Source organism: Nyctereutes procyonoides, unplaced genomic scaffold (genome assembly GCF_905146905.1).
Source record: "Nyctereutes procyonoides isolate TBG_1078 unplaced genomic scaffold, NYPRO_anot_genome, whole genome shotgun sequence".
NCBI lineage: Eukaryota > Metazoa > Chordata > Mammalia > Carnivora > Canidae > Nyctereutes > Nyctereutes procyonoides.
The window spans coordinates 47592977-47608897 of NW_026575135.1; the positions used below are offsets into that span (position 1 = coordinate 47592977).

Genomic DNA, 15921 nt, shown 5'->3' on the forward strand with positions numbered 1-15921 from the left:
CTGTGATCCCATCACCCACTCTGATCCCTGGATTTCAAACTTATCACCTTTACAGTGGTCCTCCTTGTTTGGGGGCCATGAAAGTGCGGCTCTCTGCTTAGGCACAGCCCTGCACACTGGTTTTAGCAGCTGAGGAAGCTTGAGCTCAGAGCTAGTTCTCCTGGGAAGGCGGTTTTCAGTCAAGGTTTTGGGAACTGGTGGGACTCAGAATTTCCCTTTCCCACACACTTAAACTGGTTATATCTGTCCTAAGAAGGAAGCCAGGTTCTTGAGTGCTGGCAGCTCTGTGTCCAGCTGGAGTCTTCTCTTGGCCCATGCATTTATTTATTCATTCTAACACTTGAGCTTATTCTATTTATAAGCATATTACTCTTGTAGCACTTTGTTAATGTCTTTTTATAACTTGCATCAGGCTCCATTGTAATTTATATATTCATTCTGTAACTTATCACTGAGGCCACAGTTATTTTTTAAATTTACTATTTATCCCCATGGTACTAGGCAGTGACACAAGCTAGGATTATTCCTGGGCTACTCTTCCCCCCCTCCCCCCAGCTACTCTTAGTAGCCTCCTGGGTGTTCCATGGAAAAAGTGAGCTGATACTTATCCTTTCCTACCCAGTCCCAGGGAAGTGTCCTATGTAGACCTTTCTGAAAGAACTGGCACTTCCCACTCAACTATCGCCCAAAGGCTTGTTCTCCTTCCCCAGGCTACTAACCAATTTGCTCACAGCTTAAAGGTAATTTCGCATGTTTGAAGTAAACATAATCAAGAAAGTAGACCAACTGCTAGAAGCCCACATAATACATCGATTATGGAAAATAACTCCAGACAGGTTGATTGTTTCCTCTTGGAGAATACCTGCTGTTTGGAGGAAGTTACTGCTTGTTTGAATTGTCCTTTTCTCTAGGAATCACTGCGTCTGGACTCTCAGGGCCTGAAGGAGAACTCTATTTTGCCAGTCGGATTAAACTGCTCTGGTCAGGGAGGGGAAGGTCTTATCACGCAGAGAAGGGGACTTTGGGAAGCACCCAATTCTGGCTTACATTCTATTTTGTCACTTCCTGACTGTATGACCTCGTACAAGTTCTTCAACTTCTTTGACTCCTAGCTTCCCGTCTATGAAAAGGGGATGACTGTTCTGATCTTAGGCAGTTGTAAGAAGTAAATAATATATGCAGCACCTGGCACGTGTAAGACATTCAGAGGTAGAGCAGAATTTCGGCTGTAGATGACTTTTACTTTGAAAATGATAGGTCGGGGCAGCCCCGGTGGCGCAGCGGTTTAGCGCCGCCTGAAGCCCGGGGTGTGATCCTGGAGACCCGGGATTGAGTCCCAGGGCAGGCTTCCTGCGTGGAGCCTGCTTCTCCCTCTGCCTCTCTCTCGCTCTCTCTGAATAAATAAATAAATAAATCTTTACAAAAAAAAAAAAAAAAAAAGAAAATGATAGGTCGTTGTTAAGTCACACAATACAAAGTAGATGACTTGCTGGTGAACTATATGCACGAGTTTTCAAAGGACTGTTTTCAGTGCTTGAGACTCTCGGATATATCCCATACCGAATGGCAGCGGCTGAATTTTTACTCATATCTTCTGGTTTCCTTCTGTTGTTCCTTCCGGTCGAAAGAAATAAGGCTGTTGAGAAATCAGAGATGAAACTTCCAAGCACCGTTCTGGTTTAGCCTGTGAACGTAGTCAGGCCCGCGAGGACCTCCTGCCGCGTCTCCCTCCGGCGGAGCGGGACCGGGGAGAGCGCAGCGGCTGCGCGCGGGGGCGGGGCTTAGCGCCGGGGAGGGAGGCGGGGCTTAACCACTCCGCAGCCAGGAAAGGGGAGGGAGGCGGCCATTGGGCGAGACGGCGAGCGACGTAATAACTGCGCGCTCACGGCTGCAGAGGGTCGCCGCCGCGTCTGCGCACGGGGAGCTGGTTGCCGCTGCAGCCGCCTGGAATTGTGGGGGTTGTGTCTGCCCCTCGGCTGCCGGGCGGGAAGCCCAAGGTAGGGGCGGTGCGGGCCGCCCGGCCCGGGAGCCGGGAGAAGGCTCAGGGCGCGGTGGGAGCCTCCTCCCGCCGGCCCGGCGCCCTCCCAGCACTCTTCGGATCCCCCCCAGGACACCCCTGCCCCCACTACGCCTCGTCCCTCCGAAGCGGGACGTCTGACTGAGCCCCGGCCTCAGCCCAGGAGTCGCCTTCCCTACCTTTTCTTTCCAGAGCGTCTCCAGTAACTCTTCCTCAGTGCCAGGAGATGAGGCGGTGGGGATTCCGAGACTAGCTTTTGATTTCTACCAGCTTCCTTCCCTGTTTGCTTCTCCCGCCCTCAGTTTCTGCATCTAACTGCTGTTTCGTTGACACTGGTTCTTGGCCGAGGCCTCTGTGCCTCTTCGCCATATGGGATTGCCCTCCACCTGCGTGCTATTTCCACGCTTGCGTTTCCCCTTTTCCCGGTAGATGGAAGACTTGGCTCGGAAGCACAGGTTACAGACTTTGGTGTTTTTCCAATCACCTAGAAGGTTGCGTTTAAGGTGGAGTATGGATGCCTGCAGTGCTTCCCAGGTGTTCTGATTCTGATGGTCTTGGAACTCTTGCCTTGAGAGTCTCTGCTGTAGAAGATTGGAGGGAATCCGTTGCCGTATGAGCCCCTGAAATGGGGCTCTGGGTGGCAAACAACGCCTAAGACCCGAGAGGCCAGTGAGGGTTTCCTTGCACTCTCGAAGCTAGAGGGACGTTCGGTTTATTTTTTATAAGGATTTTATGTATGTATGTATGTGAGACCCACAGAGGCAGAGACACAGGCAGAGGGAGAAGCAGGCTCCCTGCAGGGAGCCCGACGCCGACCCGATCCCCAGGACTTCAGGATCACACCCTGGGCCCAAGTCGGCGCTAAACCGCTGAGCCACCCGGGCTGCCTCGTTCGATGTCTTTAAAGAAATATTGACCACCTATCTGTAGTGTCAGATTTCTACCAAACAAGTGAAAATACCTGGCACTGATTCAAGCCGGTCTGGCTTTCTGACCTCAGTTAAACAAAACCAAACCACAAACTGCTCTGGGGGATTGAAGGGGTTAGATTAACAGAGAGTAGGTAGGCATGAGGAGGCTGAATCTTCCATGTTTGATAAGAAAAGAAACTGATGTGTTTATAAACAGTGGCAGTGATTGTTTTGACAGCGTAAAAGATGTTTTGTTTTGTATGTGTGTTTTTAGCTGTCGCCCCACCCAAGCTTTTTTTGTGGTTGTTTTCTGATAAAAATAGAGCCAGATTTGGGTTTTGGATAGGATTTTGACAGGAGTCAGGGTTTGAGGATGTTAGGATTGATGTTTGTATGATGGATTGTAACTTGGTGTGTGGTCTTTTCTTTTCTTTCTTTTTTTTTAATGTTTTATTTATTCATGAGAGAGAGAGGGGGGAGAAGCAGGCTCCATGCATGGAGCCTGATGTGGGACTCGAACCCAGAACTCCAAGATCACACCCTGGGCCAAAGGCAGGTGGTAAACTGCTGAGCCACCCAGGTGTCCCCAGTGTGTGGTTTCTTTATTTTTTTTATTTTAAAGATTTTATTTATTTATTCATGATAGTCACATCACACACACACACACACACGCAGAGAGAGAGGCAGAGGGAGAAGCAGAGGGAGAAGCAGACCCCATGCAGGGAGCCCGACGGGATTCGATCCTGGGTCTCCAGGATCGCGCCCTGGGCCAGAGGCAGGCGCCAAACCGCTGTGCCACCCAGGGATCCCTCCAGTGTGTGGTTTCAGTTGAAATGTGGCCCTTAGGTTTTTTTATTTTTTCCTTGGCCCTTAGGTTTTTAAGAAGGTGTCGTCACACCAGACTGTCTTTAGTTTTTCTTTAGGTTTCATGAATTTAATCTGCTAATTCATACATGAGATGTTCTGATGAAATTGGCTACAGAAAAGACTGCCTCCATTTTACAGATGGGGGGACTGGGGAATTGGTTAGTACACCTGTGGTAACCTAGGAATGAGAAGTTGCCTTGTTCTTGGATTCCTATTTTCTTGACCTTCCCTGATGTCTTTGGAGGCCAGTTATTCTCTGCAGAGGCCAACTTTGAGCCCTGGTGTGTTTCATTGACCTGATGAAAGGCTAATTAAATAAAACTGAAAAACTGACAATATGGGTTTTAAAATAAACCAGCCAGGGGATCCCTGGGTAGCGCAGCGGTTTGGCGCCTGCCTTTGGCCCAGGGCGCGATCCTGGAGACCTGGGATCGAATCCCACGTCAGGCTCCCGGTGCATGGAGCCTGCTTCTCCCTCTGCCTGTGTCTCTGCCTCTCTCTCTCTGTGACTATCATAAATATATAAAAATTTAAAAAAAAAAAAATTTAAACCAGCCAGAACTTCTTCCTTGAGTGCTGTCCTCCTTTAGAGTGGTATGTGTAGGTGTGAGTGGTGGGAGTGTGGCTTCAGTGATAGGGTCATTGTCCAAAGCAGTTTTGAAAATCTACCTCTGAAATGGTCTTCAGAGACATTTTGAACCATGTTAGTGATCAGTTTCATTGATACCGAATACCATGCTGTTGGGTTTTGTTTTTTTTTTTGCCTTTTTTTTTTTTTAACCCCAAATGACATGGTTAAAGCAATCTTGTCACCTGATTTGTCTTCATATGAGTAAGACGTTCTTTTTTTTTTAATATTTTATTTATTTATTCATGAGAGACAGAGAGGCAGAGAGAGAAGCAGGCTCCATGCAGGGAGCCCGATGTGGGACTCGATCCCAGGACTCCAGGATCATGACCCCGGCTGAGGACAGGCGCTCAACCCCTGAGCCACCCAGGCATCCCTGAGTAAGACGTTCTTTTGACGCGGACAAAATAGATTATTTTGGTGTAATGGTGAGCATGTTTTGAATTTATCATTTATTAGCTGTATGACCTTGCACAAGTCACTTCCTAGGCTTAGTTTTCCACTGCATAAAAACGGGAATACTGGAGTGCCTGACTGGTTCAGTCAGTGGAACACGTGGCTCTTGATCTTGGGATTGTGAGTTCAAGCCTGATGTTGGTTGTAGAGATGACTTTAAAATTCTTAAAAAAGGGATCCCTGGGTGGCGCAGCGGTTTGGCGCCTGCCTTTGGCCCAGGGCGCGATCCTGGAGACCCGGGATCGAATCCCACGTTGGGCTCCTGGTGCGTGGAGCCTGCTTCTCCCTCTGCCTGTGTCTCTGCCTCTCTCTCTCTCTGTGTGTGACTATCATAAATAAATAAAAAAAATTATTAAAAAAAAAAAATTCTTAAAAAAGGGATCCCTGGGTGGCGCAGCGGTTTAGCGCCTGCCTTTGGCCCAGGGCGTGATCCTGGAGACCCGGGATCGAATCCCATGTCAGGCTCCTGGTGCATGGAGCCTGCTTCTCCCTCTGCCTGTGTCTCTGCCTCTCTCTCACTGTGTGCCTATCATAAATAAATAAAAATTAAAAAAAAATAAAATTCTTAAAAAAAAATGGTAATGCTTACTTGGAGGAGTGATTAAATGAGGAACACATTAATGACATAGGAATGCAGTAACGGTTTCTACCCTTAAAGAATGAAGATTTGCTATTAATGAGAGTATTTTTTTTTTTAATGAGAGTATTTTTTGAAAAATGAGTCTCTAAAATCAAGTTGTACCTTTTCCCAAATAGATGCTTTTCAGTTCTTTGTTCATTATGTTTGTGGATTCATGCTCTGACTTCATCCTACTTCTTGTCTTTTTTTCCATTCATTTTCTATCCTTTCCTGAGTGAAGCTGTGCTGCAGAGGCTCTCTGCCAGTCTCTTGGAGTAAGCTTCTTTTCAGGAGAGCTAATCTGAACATGCTTACAATGCTAGCCCCTTGGTCATATATTCCTGGGGATTTTTCTCTGGGGCCGCAGCTGGTGCTTAGCTCATGCTCTGTAGCACAGGCATCTCTAACTCCTGGATTTGGTGTCAATTTGGAGACCTGTCCTTGTGAGGCTAATCTTTTCTCTTTCTGAACAAGGATGAATACTTTATCCTTCTCTGAGTCAGCCTTAAGCTGCAAGCCTTAGTTTATCACAGCATAGAGCTTCTTATTTTAATTATGTGTAGTCTAAAGCGGCAATATTCTGCTCTTTCTTCATGTTCTTTCATCAAGAGCTTTGATGCTGAGTAAGGGAGGAAGAGAATAGCCCCTTGCTATTGAGGTGGGGCTTTGGGTAACCCCTGATTCCTAGCGTAGACAGTAATTGAGTTTGCCTTTGGGATAAGAACCTTGTAAAAGATAGAAGCTGCTCAGGACACATGTGAAGAATCTCTGAGAATTTTACTGACTTGGGAAGGTTTACAACTAGCATCCTTCCTTGTGCTGTTTTCCACCTTGGAGACAGAATCCAGGAACAGAATTACGTTCAACACAGACTTGTAGTTCCTTCAGGTTCCACCAGGCAGCACATAGATAAGGGTGTGATTTTGTTGGCTGGCCAGGTCTCATTCTCCTAACAGGACCCTTGGCTTTGGTGTTTTAGGCATTGAGATGTGTCTTAAGTCATTTATGGCATGCTGTATTAGAATATCATTGGCTGGGTGGTTTAAATAACAAACATATATTTCTCCCAGTTCTAGAGATTGGAAGTGTGAGATTAGGGTGCCAGCATGGTGAGGTTCTTAAACGTAGTGGTTCAGCTATTGAGACGTCTAATCAAGTGATTCTCAACCTTTTGTTCTTTATTATCTTTTGGGACTTTTTTCCCCCATGGAATTTTAATACCACTGCCCATGGAATTTTAATACTATGTATCTGTTTATGTACTGTGGCCCTTTGGAGGGCCATCAACTTAAAATATGTAAGATTTTTCTTCCCCAAGAATCAATCCCCTGCTCCCCAACCTCTTCTGCTTGGGGGTGATACTGCCCTCATTGAGAATGCATGGTCTTACTTATATTGTCTCTCTAATACAGCCATCAAGGCATGTTTTATACCTAGAAGATTGAGTTATCACCACGCCAGACTGGCAAAAATGGTAGAACATTATCTCATTCAATCTTACTATCAACCTTGTAAAATAGTTGGTATTATCCCCATTTTACAAATGAAAAAAATAGGCTCAATGAGGTTAAGTGACTTGACCAAAGTCAAAAAGTTTGTTGTAGCCAGGCTTTGAACCCAGTTCTGACTCCACCGTGATTCTTTTTTTTTTTTTTTAAGATTTTATTTATTCATGAGAGACACACAGAGAGAGAGGCAGAGACATAGATGGAGGGAGAAGCAGGCTCCCTGTGGGGAGCCCGATGTGGCACTCGATCCCAGGACCCCAGGATCATGACCTGAGTGGAAGGCAGGCACTCAACCACTGAACCACCCAGGCATCCCAACCACAGTGATTCTTTTGGGCTATGCTACCCCTCTTCCTCTCACCAGGAGCCTACTATCATCAGCAGGATATGAGACCATTTATTTTCTCAAGGCCTTCCTAGGGCCAGGCCCAATGGAAAATGTTGAGGACACTTAAGTGAGAAAGAGTTCCTGCTCTTGAAGAGCTCAATAAAGTTTCCCTGGATGGGATGCCTTAGGGTAGTTCTCTTGTTAATCATTCCTGTTTGACTTCTCCTGAGATGGCTGGCAATAGCTAAGGATTGTCGTGGGAAGATTTGAGCTAGTTGGCCTTTACAAGGGTCAAAGCTGTGAATGTCCCTCCTAGTTCCATTTGCCAACCAGCTGAGCTGTTTCTTTTTTCAAAAAGATTTTATTTATTCATGAGAGAGACACAGAGAGAAGCAGAGACACAGGCAGAGGGAAAAGCTGGCTCCATGTAGGGAGCCTGATGTGGGACTCAATCCTGAGCCTCTAGGATCACACCCTGGGCTGAAGGCAGCGCTAAACCACTGAACACCCCCCCTACCCCCGCCCCGCGGGCTGCCCCGCTGAGCTGTTTCTAATCGCTGAGCCTATGAGCCTGTTTGTAGCAGGCCCAGGAAACTCCTTGGCCATTACATGCTTGTAAGCATGAGGATTAATAAGAATGCCATTTCTTTTCTTATTAATAACCCTAATAATTCAGGGCAGAAGTTGTTTTGTCCTCTTTCTTTTCTTTCTTTCTTTCTTTTCTTTCTTTTCTTTTCTTTCTTTCTTTCTTTCTTTCTTTCTTTCTTTCTTTCTTTCTTTCTTTCTTTCTTTCTTCTTTCTTTCTTTCTTTCTTTCTTTCTTTCTTTCTTTCTTTCTTTCTTTCTTTCTTTCTTTCTTTCTTCTTCCTTTTTTCCCTTTCTTTCCTTCTTTCCTTCTTTCCTTTCTTTCCTTTCTTTCATCAGAGACCACACAGAGAGAGAGGCAGAGACATAGGCAGAGGGAGAAGCAAGCTCCTTGTAGGGAGCCTGATGTGGGACTTGATCCCAGAACTCCGGGAGCGTCCAAAGGCAGACACTCAACGGCTGAGCCACCCAGGTGTCCCTGTTTTGTCCCTTTCTGATGTTATTCCATATTGTCTGCCTCAAAACCTAATGCTGTTAAGAGAGCTCGAGAAGAAATGGAATATGTGTGGAGGTAGAGGTGGGAGGGATAATTTTTACCTGGCCTTCTCCAAAGAGGCTAGAATTGAGTTTAGTCTTGACTACTTTTATTTTCTTCCAAACTGTGGACTTTGTAAAAAAAAATTTTTTTTTGAGAGAGAAGAGGGGAGGGGCAAAGGGAGACGGGGAATCTTAAGCAGGCTCCATGCCCGGTGCAGAGCTGGACTTCCGGGCTCAGTCTCATGACCCCGAGATCATGACCCTTGCCGAAATCAAGAGTTGGATGCTTAACTGACTGAACTACCCAGGTGCTCCCCAAATCTTGGACTTTTGAGGTGTTCCATTTACCATCTGTGTCTCTGATGCCTCCTTGGCCTTATTTTCATGGCTGTAGCTGCTATATTGGCTCAGGTGTTCCTGGACCAGAAGTTGGAGCCTTTGGATAATGTCTGATGTTTAGCCCGTGTCCCATGTCCTATCCGCAGAGAAATGGGAAGGGGTATGTTTCTGAGGTCCGTTTGCTGGCTGTGTCCTGACTGAGGGGACTGTGGGCCTTTTAATTACCATTTATCATTCTAGGCAGAGGAAAATCACAGCAGTCAGTGAACTGATCCATGTCTAGCTACTTGACTTACTGAGTTCTCTGCCTTTTCTGTCTTGTGAAGGGAGGAGTTACAGGGACACTTGAGTGGCTCAGCGGTTGAGTGTCTGCCTTTGGCTCAGGGCATGGTCCCAGGATCCGGGATTGAGTTCCACATCAGTCTCCTTGTGGGGAACCTGCTTCTCCCTCTGCCTATATCTCTGCCTCTCTGTGTGTGTGTGTCTCTCATGAATAAATAAATAAATAAATCTTAAAAAAAAATGAAGGGAGGAGTCATAGAAACTGAAAGAAGAATCACAGATGCATCTCCTGGGTCAGGTGAGGGAGGCTGATACTGTGGACTTTTAAATGTGTGTTTATTTATGTCTGGAAATAGCTTCATGCTTTTGCCTCTTTCATTTCTGTGAGGCTCCCACGGGGTCAGCAACCATCTGACCAAACTCCAGAAAACTAGTTCAGTGGAAGTAACATAAAGTAGGACAATCGATACAGACAACATTGATTGGTCACATTTTGAATTCAGTTGGTAGTAGATTTTGGAAGCTTAAGGGGCAAGATCCTAAGGAAGGTATTTAAGTTTGATTTTGTGACTCTCCCCATTGCTGGTCATGGGGAGTTGGTTTGATTGTATTCGTGAAGCAGAGTCTCTATCCTCGGGCCCGGCTGGCCGCTAAAGTCTGAAATCGTGGTGTTTATGGGCTAGAAGACATCATCCTAGAGGTCTTTATATCAATTTTATTGGAAACCTCAGTGCTGGGTCTGGTTCAGATCCAAGAAATGGCTGTTGGTGGTTCCTTGGTTGAGTGAAGAGTCAGGAGGTACCCTTGTGGATCTTTCACCTTCCAGTGCTTGAGTTTTGTATTCGATGGGTTCTTATTTTACTGATGACAAAACTGAGCTCCAGAGAAGTGAAATGGGCTATATACCTTTTTTAAGGCCATCAGCATATTACTGGCAGAGCTGAGACTCAAGCCAGAGGGCTCACAGAGGGTGGCCATAGAAGTTGTTAAAATTATTTAAAGCCTTATAAAGATGCAAGATGCCACTGCAGTTAAAAATCTCCAGGGAGGAAGAAGGCCCTGCCTCCAATGACTGCCTTGTTCATTATCTTAAAACCCTTGCTGGTGAGGTTTTTGGCTGTCATGCTGATTTCTTTCCTATTCTTGTTGAAGTATGTTTTCTCTTGATCTTACCCCAGAGGAAATAGAATTGAAGCTTCCCCCTATTTTAAAAACAAAGAACCAATGCTCAAGCCAGGATGCTCTGAGGGTGTTCTGTAAAGAATGGGGCCAGTGCACCAGTGGACCTTATCTGGTGACCCAAGCAAACCCATAATACACCACTAAAAGAAGAGTGAGGGAGTGAATGGTGTGTCAGTGGTTTAAAACATTTCTGGAGTCAGCTTACTTGGTTTTGTATTATGCTGTTTACTTAATAGCTGTCAAGTCATGGACAAATTACCCATTTTCTCTGAGCCTTAATTTCATGATCTATAGAATGGGAATAGTAATAGTTCCTCTTGGAACTGTCTTGAGAAATACTTGAAAGAATACATATGGAAAGTGGTTCCTCTGGCACAGTCTTAAGTACTCTGTGTTACCAATCATGTTAACAATAGTAATTTCTAGTTCCTGACCCGAGACTTGGTTCCAGGATAAGGTATGCTGACCAAGCAAGTGTAACCTTCACCATTGCATCATTGCCTGTCTCCTTTGTTGGTTGACTGTTCATATCAGTGGTCACAGCTGGCTTGTGCTGAGTAACTAAAAGTCATGAATACCAAGGAACTCTGGTGCTCCTTTGTCATCTTCTCCCTCACTTGGCTTACTCCTCGCTTTTCCAAGGCTGTCTTTAACCTGCTCTCCCGGCCCATTGACCGATGTGGGGATGTTACTGGAGCAGGGCTGGATGTCCAGAGCTTGCCTGGGGCCCTCTGACAGTATGTTCTCCTTGTTTCTTGCCTTCTGCTCTTCAGACAGACGTGAAGCAATTAGCTTGTTATGGGAACTTTGACTTCTGTCACGCTTTCTTCTGATTTGTATGCCCATTTCTGGTCCTTGCACAAGGTCAGGGAGGCACAGTCAAATACACTGACTCGAATTTTGTGTTCAAGTTGACTCCTTTCTCTTTGACATTTACAACTGGTTCAGTGTAGCAGTGGGGGTGGGAGTGGGGGGAAAACCCCTGAAGCTACTACCCCTCATTATTATTGATCTCAAGCTGAGTTTCTAGAAAACCTGAGTATCGTAATTATAGCCGGTGCCTTACTTCTATGAATGAAACAAATAGGCTGAAACCTTATTGGGAAGGAAGACCAGTCTGAGTTGGTTTAAAAAAAAATAGTCTTTTTCAAAGAAGTGCTATTGTCTTAAATTTTTTGGCAAGCCTCTGCAGTATCTTTCTTACCTAGTCTTAATGCTCCCCCTGTTCCCTGTAACTGCGCCTGAGTTACTATGGGAGCCTCCTCCTATCCTTTACTTCGGTTTCCTCTAGGACATTGTGTACCACTGCTTCTTGGGGTCTTCCTAAACACAGTGCTGACTGGAGAGCCCTCAGACTTCCAAGCCTTCAGTGGCACCCTCTTGTCCGAACGTTCCCATGTTCTGTGCCTATCACGATGTATCCCTGTCCCACTGCTTTAATTCTGTCCTCTACCATTACCCACATGTATGCTTGGCTCTTGATAAACTGGTCCATGTGGCCGTCTAAACTTGGCCTCATGTTTGTGACTCGGCCAGTTCTGCCCAGAGTCCCCTCTCCTTCTTTTCCTGCTTAAGCTGCACAACTGCCTTCTTCAGTGAACCTTGGTGAATACCTCCTCATCTATATCCCCATAGCAACACTTTGATTATAGAATTTAGCATACTTTATCCTGGTTAGTTATTTTGTCTGTTACTATATGAACATCTCAAGGACATGGACTCTGCTTGATTTTGTGTCTTCAGCATAATGCCGAGTGTAACATGGACACCATAAATACTTGTTGAATGAAGGAATACATGAAAGCCTGAGAAATAACAGTGCTGTTCAGTTTCCAATTCTTTCCTGAAGCTTTCCTTAAATGCTCCTCGCAGTGAGTCTGGCATGCTCAACTCCCAGAGCCCTTTGTGTCTGAAGTAGTCTGATTCTATAGAGTAAGTCTTTGCTTACCACCTGGATTAGAAATTCCTAGAGGGCAGAAAGTGCATTCCTCATTCCTTTTTGTGTACTCCGTCCCCAGCACAGTTCCTGGTACATAGAGGGTGTTTAATAAGTGCTTTTGAATGTAGGAGTCCTGCTCTTTGTCAGCTGATATGCCTATCTCAGCCTTCTCTGTCACTTACTGGCCAGGGGTCTTCAAAGATGTTTTCAGAGCCAGATAGGAAACAGTGTGAGCAACAGGGAATGGTGGACCTGTATGTAGAGCTGCATGTAGAACAGCTGCTACTGAGTGTATAGTCATGGCAAGTGCGTCTCTTTTGTTCTCTTCATCTTATATTACAAGAGAAGCCACAAATCTAGATTTTTATATGAAATCTCCAGGAACTCAAAGTATATCTGTGGTTCAGATTTGGCATCAAGGCTACCACTTGTGCCATTTGTGACCTTTTGATACAGGCTGAAATTTCACATATTTAAGTTCCTTGTGGAAGAAGAAAGGGAGAGGTGGACATAACCTAAAAGCTAGCTAGCTTTCTTTCTTTCTTTCTTCTTCTTTCTTTCTTTCTTTCTTTCTAAGATTTTATTTTATTTATTTATTTATTCATGAGACACACACACACACACACACACACACAGAGAGAGAGAGAGAGAGAGAGAGAGGCAGAGACACAGGCAGAGGGAGAAGCAGGCGCCTTGCAGGGAGCCTGATGTGGGACTCGATCCCGGGTCTCCAGGACCAGGCCCTGGGCTGAAGGCGGCGCTAAACTGCTGAGCCACCTGGGCTGCCCAACCTAAAAGCTTTCAAGGGAGTTTTATTGAAAGCCTAGGTTTGATTGAGAGTGTCCTGTAATTTTCTGTGGATAGAGACTTGGTCTCTTGAGCCAAGTCCTACAGAAACCACCTGTTTTGCTTTATCCTCCCTTGTATCCTGAGCCTAGAAAGATGGCAACCTAGGGATTTATGTAAATTTCTTTTTTTTTTTTTTTTTTTTTTTTACCCTTTTGCCCAGCCTCTGCTGAGGCAGGTTTGATGGTTGTTCTTGCTCCTATCTACTTCTGAGGGCCCGGTGGTCATCCTGGTACAGACTGAGGTCCTAGGGATCATTCCTGTTAATGGCTTCTCTGAGAAGGAGTTCTGAATGAACTGGCACAAGTGAAAGGAAGAGGTACAGTGTACAAAATTATTGCTTAAATGTGGTTGGCCAAAGGGCAAAGCAGTATTAATAGCCAGAGGAAATCTATACCTCCATGGAGGCTTTTGCAGGGCAGTATCTTATCCTGCCCTGTTCTTTTCATAGTCCTTAGGGACCTCTGGCAGAACTGCTTTGTTTGGTATTATCTTTTAGGTCTAAAAATATTGCCACCAATGGTATCTCCATCTGAGGCAGAAACAAGCTAATTGGATTATCTCTGGAAGAGTACATGAGAAACTGAAGAGTGGTTGTCTTTGGTGAGGAACCCTGGGTGTCTGGGCAGCGAGGGAAAAGAGAGACTGACCTCTCACTGAATATCTTTGTATGCTTTTTCAAATTTGAGCTGTGCACGTGTATTATTAATATTTTTAAAAATATCTCTGGGCAGACCCAAGTGTGGTCTCTTCTTCAAATTCCACTCTGTCCTCACTTTATTCCTTTAAACACCTAGAACTAGTTACTGTAGATTGTCCCTTGGAAGTGACAGCCTTGTTTTTCTGTTCCTCAGAAGTGTCTTAGGTTTTCTCAGCCAGAGATCTTTGGAATAACCGTCAGGCCTAAAGTACACTTCACATTTTATTGTTTATAAAAGGGCTTTCAAATAATAGATCCTTAAAACATCCCCATTCCATAGACATGAAAAATTGAGGTTTGGAGAGTCTGAATTACTGAGGGTCATACAGTTAGGGTAGGGCTGTGACTAATCCAGGTAGCCTTACTTCATATTCCTGCCCCTCGCTCTTAATATTTATGTCGGTGTGTTAGTCTTCCCTTTTTGGAATTCTCTTACAGGTTTTCAGAGTTGTTTCAGTTGGGGCAGGTGTGAAGCTGTAATGTTCTCTGTTTTTTTAGTTTTGGGCTTTACCTCTTTAGGACTCTCAGTGATGTAGGCATCTTTGGAAAAAAGTGATCAGTAGAAGGTTTCTCCATTTTCTACTTAGGTTGAACTAAGGCTTCACTGGGGCAGTACCTTTTAGGGAAGCTTGAATTAACAGTTTTGTTTCCCTCTTTTTGCTGAGTATTATTGCTGCTGTTAGGCAGAGGGCTTTGTTTCCAAGTTATAAATCTCTTTAGCAAAGAAATAAGTGTGGAATAGAACTAGAAGGACTTGTGTTGTTCTTGGATATAATTTAATGTTCCACATCACAAAGAGAGTAAACATCGTAAAGTGCGCAAGATGGGTTTGGATTAATATCTTGACAACATACGGCTTGGCATGTAGGGCACTCCTGGGAGACCCTTCTCACCGTACATAGCCTGTTTTTGCCGGGTGGCCCCTTCCCTCAGGTCTCCCCAGCAGCTGTTGTGCACCTGGGTGAATCATCAGCTTTCCTAAGCTTCTGGGGAAGAAAATCCTATATTAACTATTGAAAGCCCTCACATAGGAGGTGAAATAAACAGACAGCCCTGAGGGACAGTATGTTTTAGTACTACTAAGCTTCCCCGGAGTTCACCCAGGGTATTCATTCCCATTAGAAACACTGGCTGAGGGGCGCCTGGGTGGCTCAGTTGAGCATCTGCCTTCGGCTCAGGTCATGATCTCAGGGCCCTGGCATTGAGCCCCCCCCCCCCCCATCAGGCTTCCTGTTCAGCCGGGAGTCTGCTTCTCCCTCTCCCTCTGTGCACGCTAGCTTGTGTTTGCTCTCTCAAATAAATGGATGAAATCTAGAGAAAGAGAGAGAGAGAGAGGAAGAGAGGAAGGGAGGAAGGGAAAAAGACTAGCTGATCCTCACTACTGGTCTCTTCAGAATACAACCCTGAAAATCATCTTGTCCTTTCTACTCTTCATGCCCCTGACATCATAGTAGTAGAAGGTCTCTGAAAGCTCTAGAGAGGCTGTGGAAAACATGGAGGGAGGGCTTAGTTGCTTCTAAAGACGAAGCAGAGATCCTTTTCTTTTTTTCTTACCTTTTCTTTTTCTACTTAAAATTAGGTTACCTTCAAAGAGAATTCTCTGTATTACTGACAGCTCAGAGTGAGAGAGGCTCTTGCAATCTCTGAAGAGAGATTGGGGGCATGTAGAGATCATGCTTGGGCTGTCTTTTCCTCCCCCAGCCCTGACCTGCACTGTGCCAAAAGAGTTGCCCCAGGTGATGGCTTAGTCACTGGCTGGCAGCTTTGTGGCCTGGAACCTCAGCCAGTTCACCCAGGTTTAAGTTCCTGTGGGCTTTCTCAAGCACATGAAATTCATGAGTGAATTCAGCTACATTTTCAGTTAACTAACTCTGAGAAACATTCCTAGCAGGCTGATTTGTGTGGACAGGCGGGAGCCTTGTCTCCTATATGGATAAGGTTAGCCGGAAGCCAGCTCACCCCTGGAGGAAGTCAAGGTGAAGTAGGGTGGAAAGCTCTTGGCTGTAGCATCAGATAGATCCAGGTTTGTTTGTTTGTTTATTTATTTATTTATTTATTTAGATCCAGGTTTAACCATGTATTAGCCATGAGACCTCAGAAGAGTTATTTGACCTCTCCCTCTTGCTTCATCTGTAAAACTCCTCAGGGATTTCAGATATGCACACAGTGTGCTTTCAG

At 45.3% G+C, this 15921-nt stretch overlaps 1 protein-coding gene across 3 annotated transcripts in view; it reads left to right on the forward strand.

The window, feature by feature from the left end:
• The first annotated feature begins 1871 nt into the window (after nt 1-1871).
• Nucleotides 1872-15921, forward strand: part of SIL1 (SIL1 nucleotide exchange factor) — a 217782-nt gene continuing 203732 nt past the window's right edge. The window contains exon 1 of one of the 3 annotated variants that reach the window (XM_055301915.1): nt 1872-1997. Coding sequence is in view for 1 of the 3 variants with exons in the window: in XM_055301914.1 (XP_055157889.1) it covers nt 2244-2251 (8 nt within the window). In the remaining 2 variants the exon portion in view is untranslated. Of the gene's footprint in view, nt 1998-2045; nt 2252-4679; nt 4852-15921 lie in introns of those variants that run through there. The other 2 variants (XM_055301914.1, XM_055301916.1) reach the window with 2 other exon arrangements.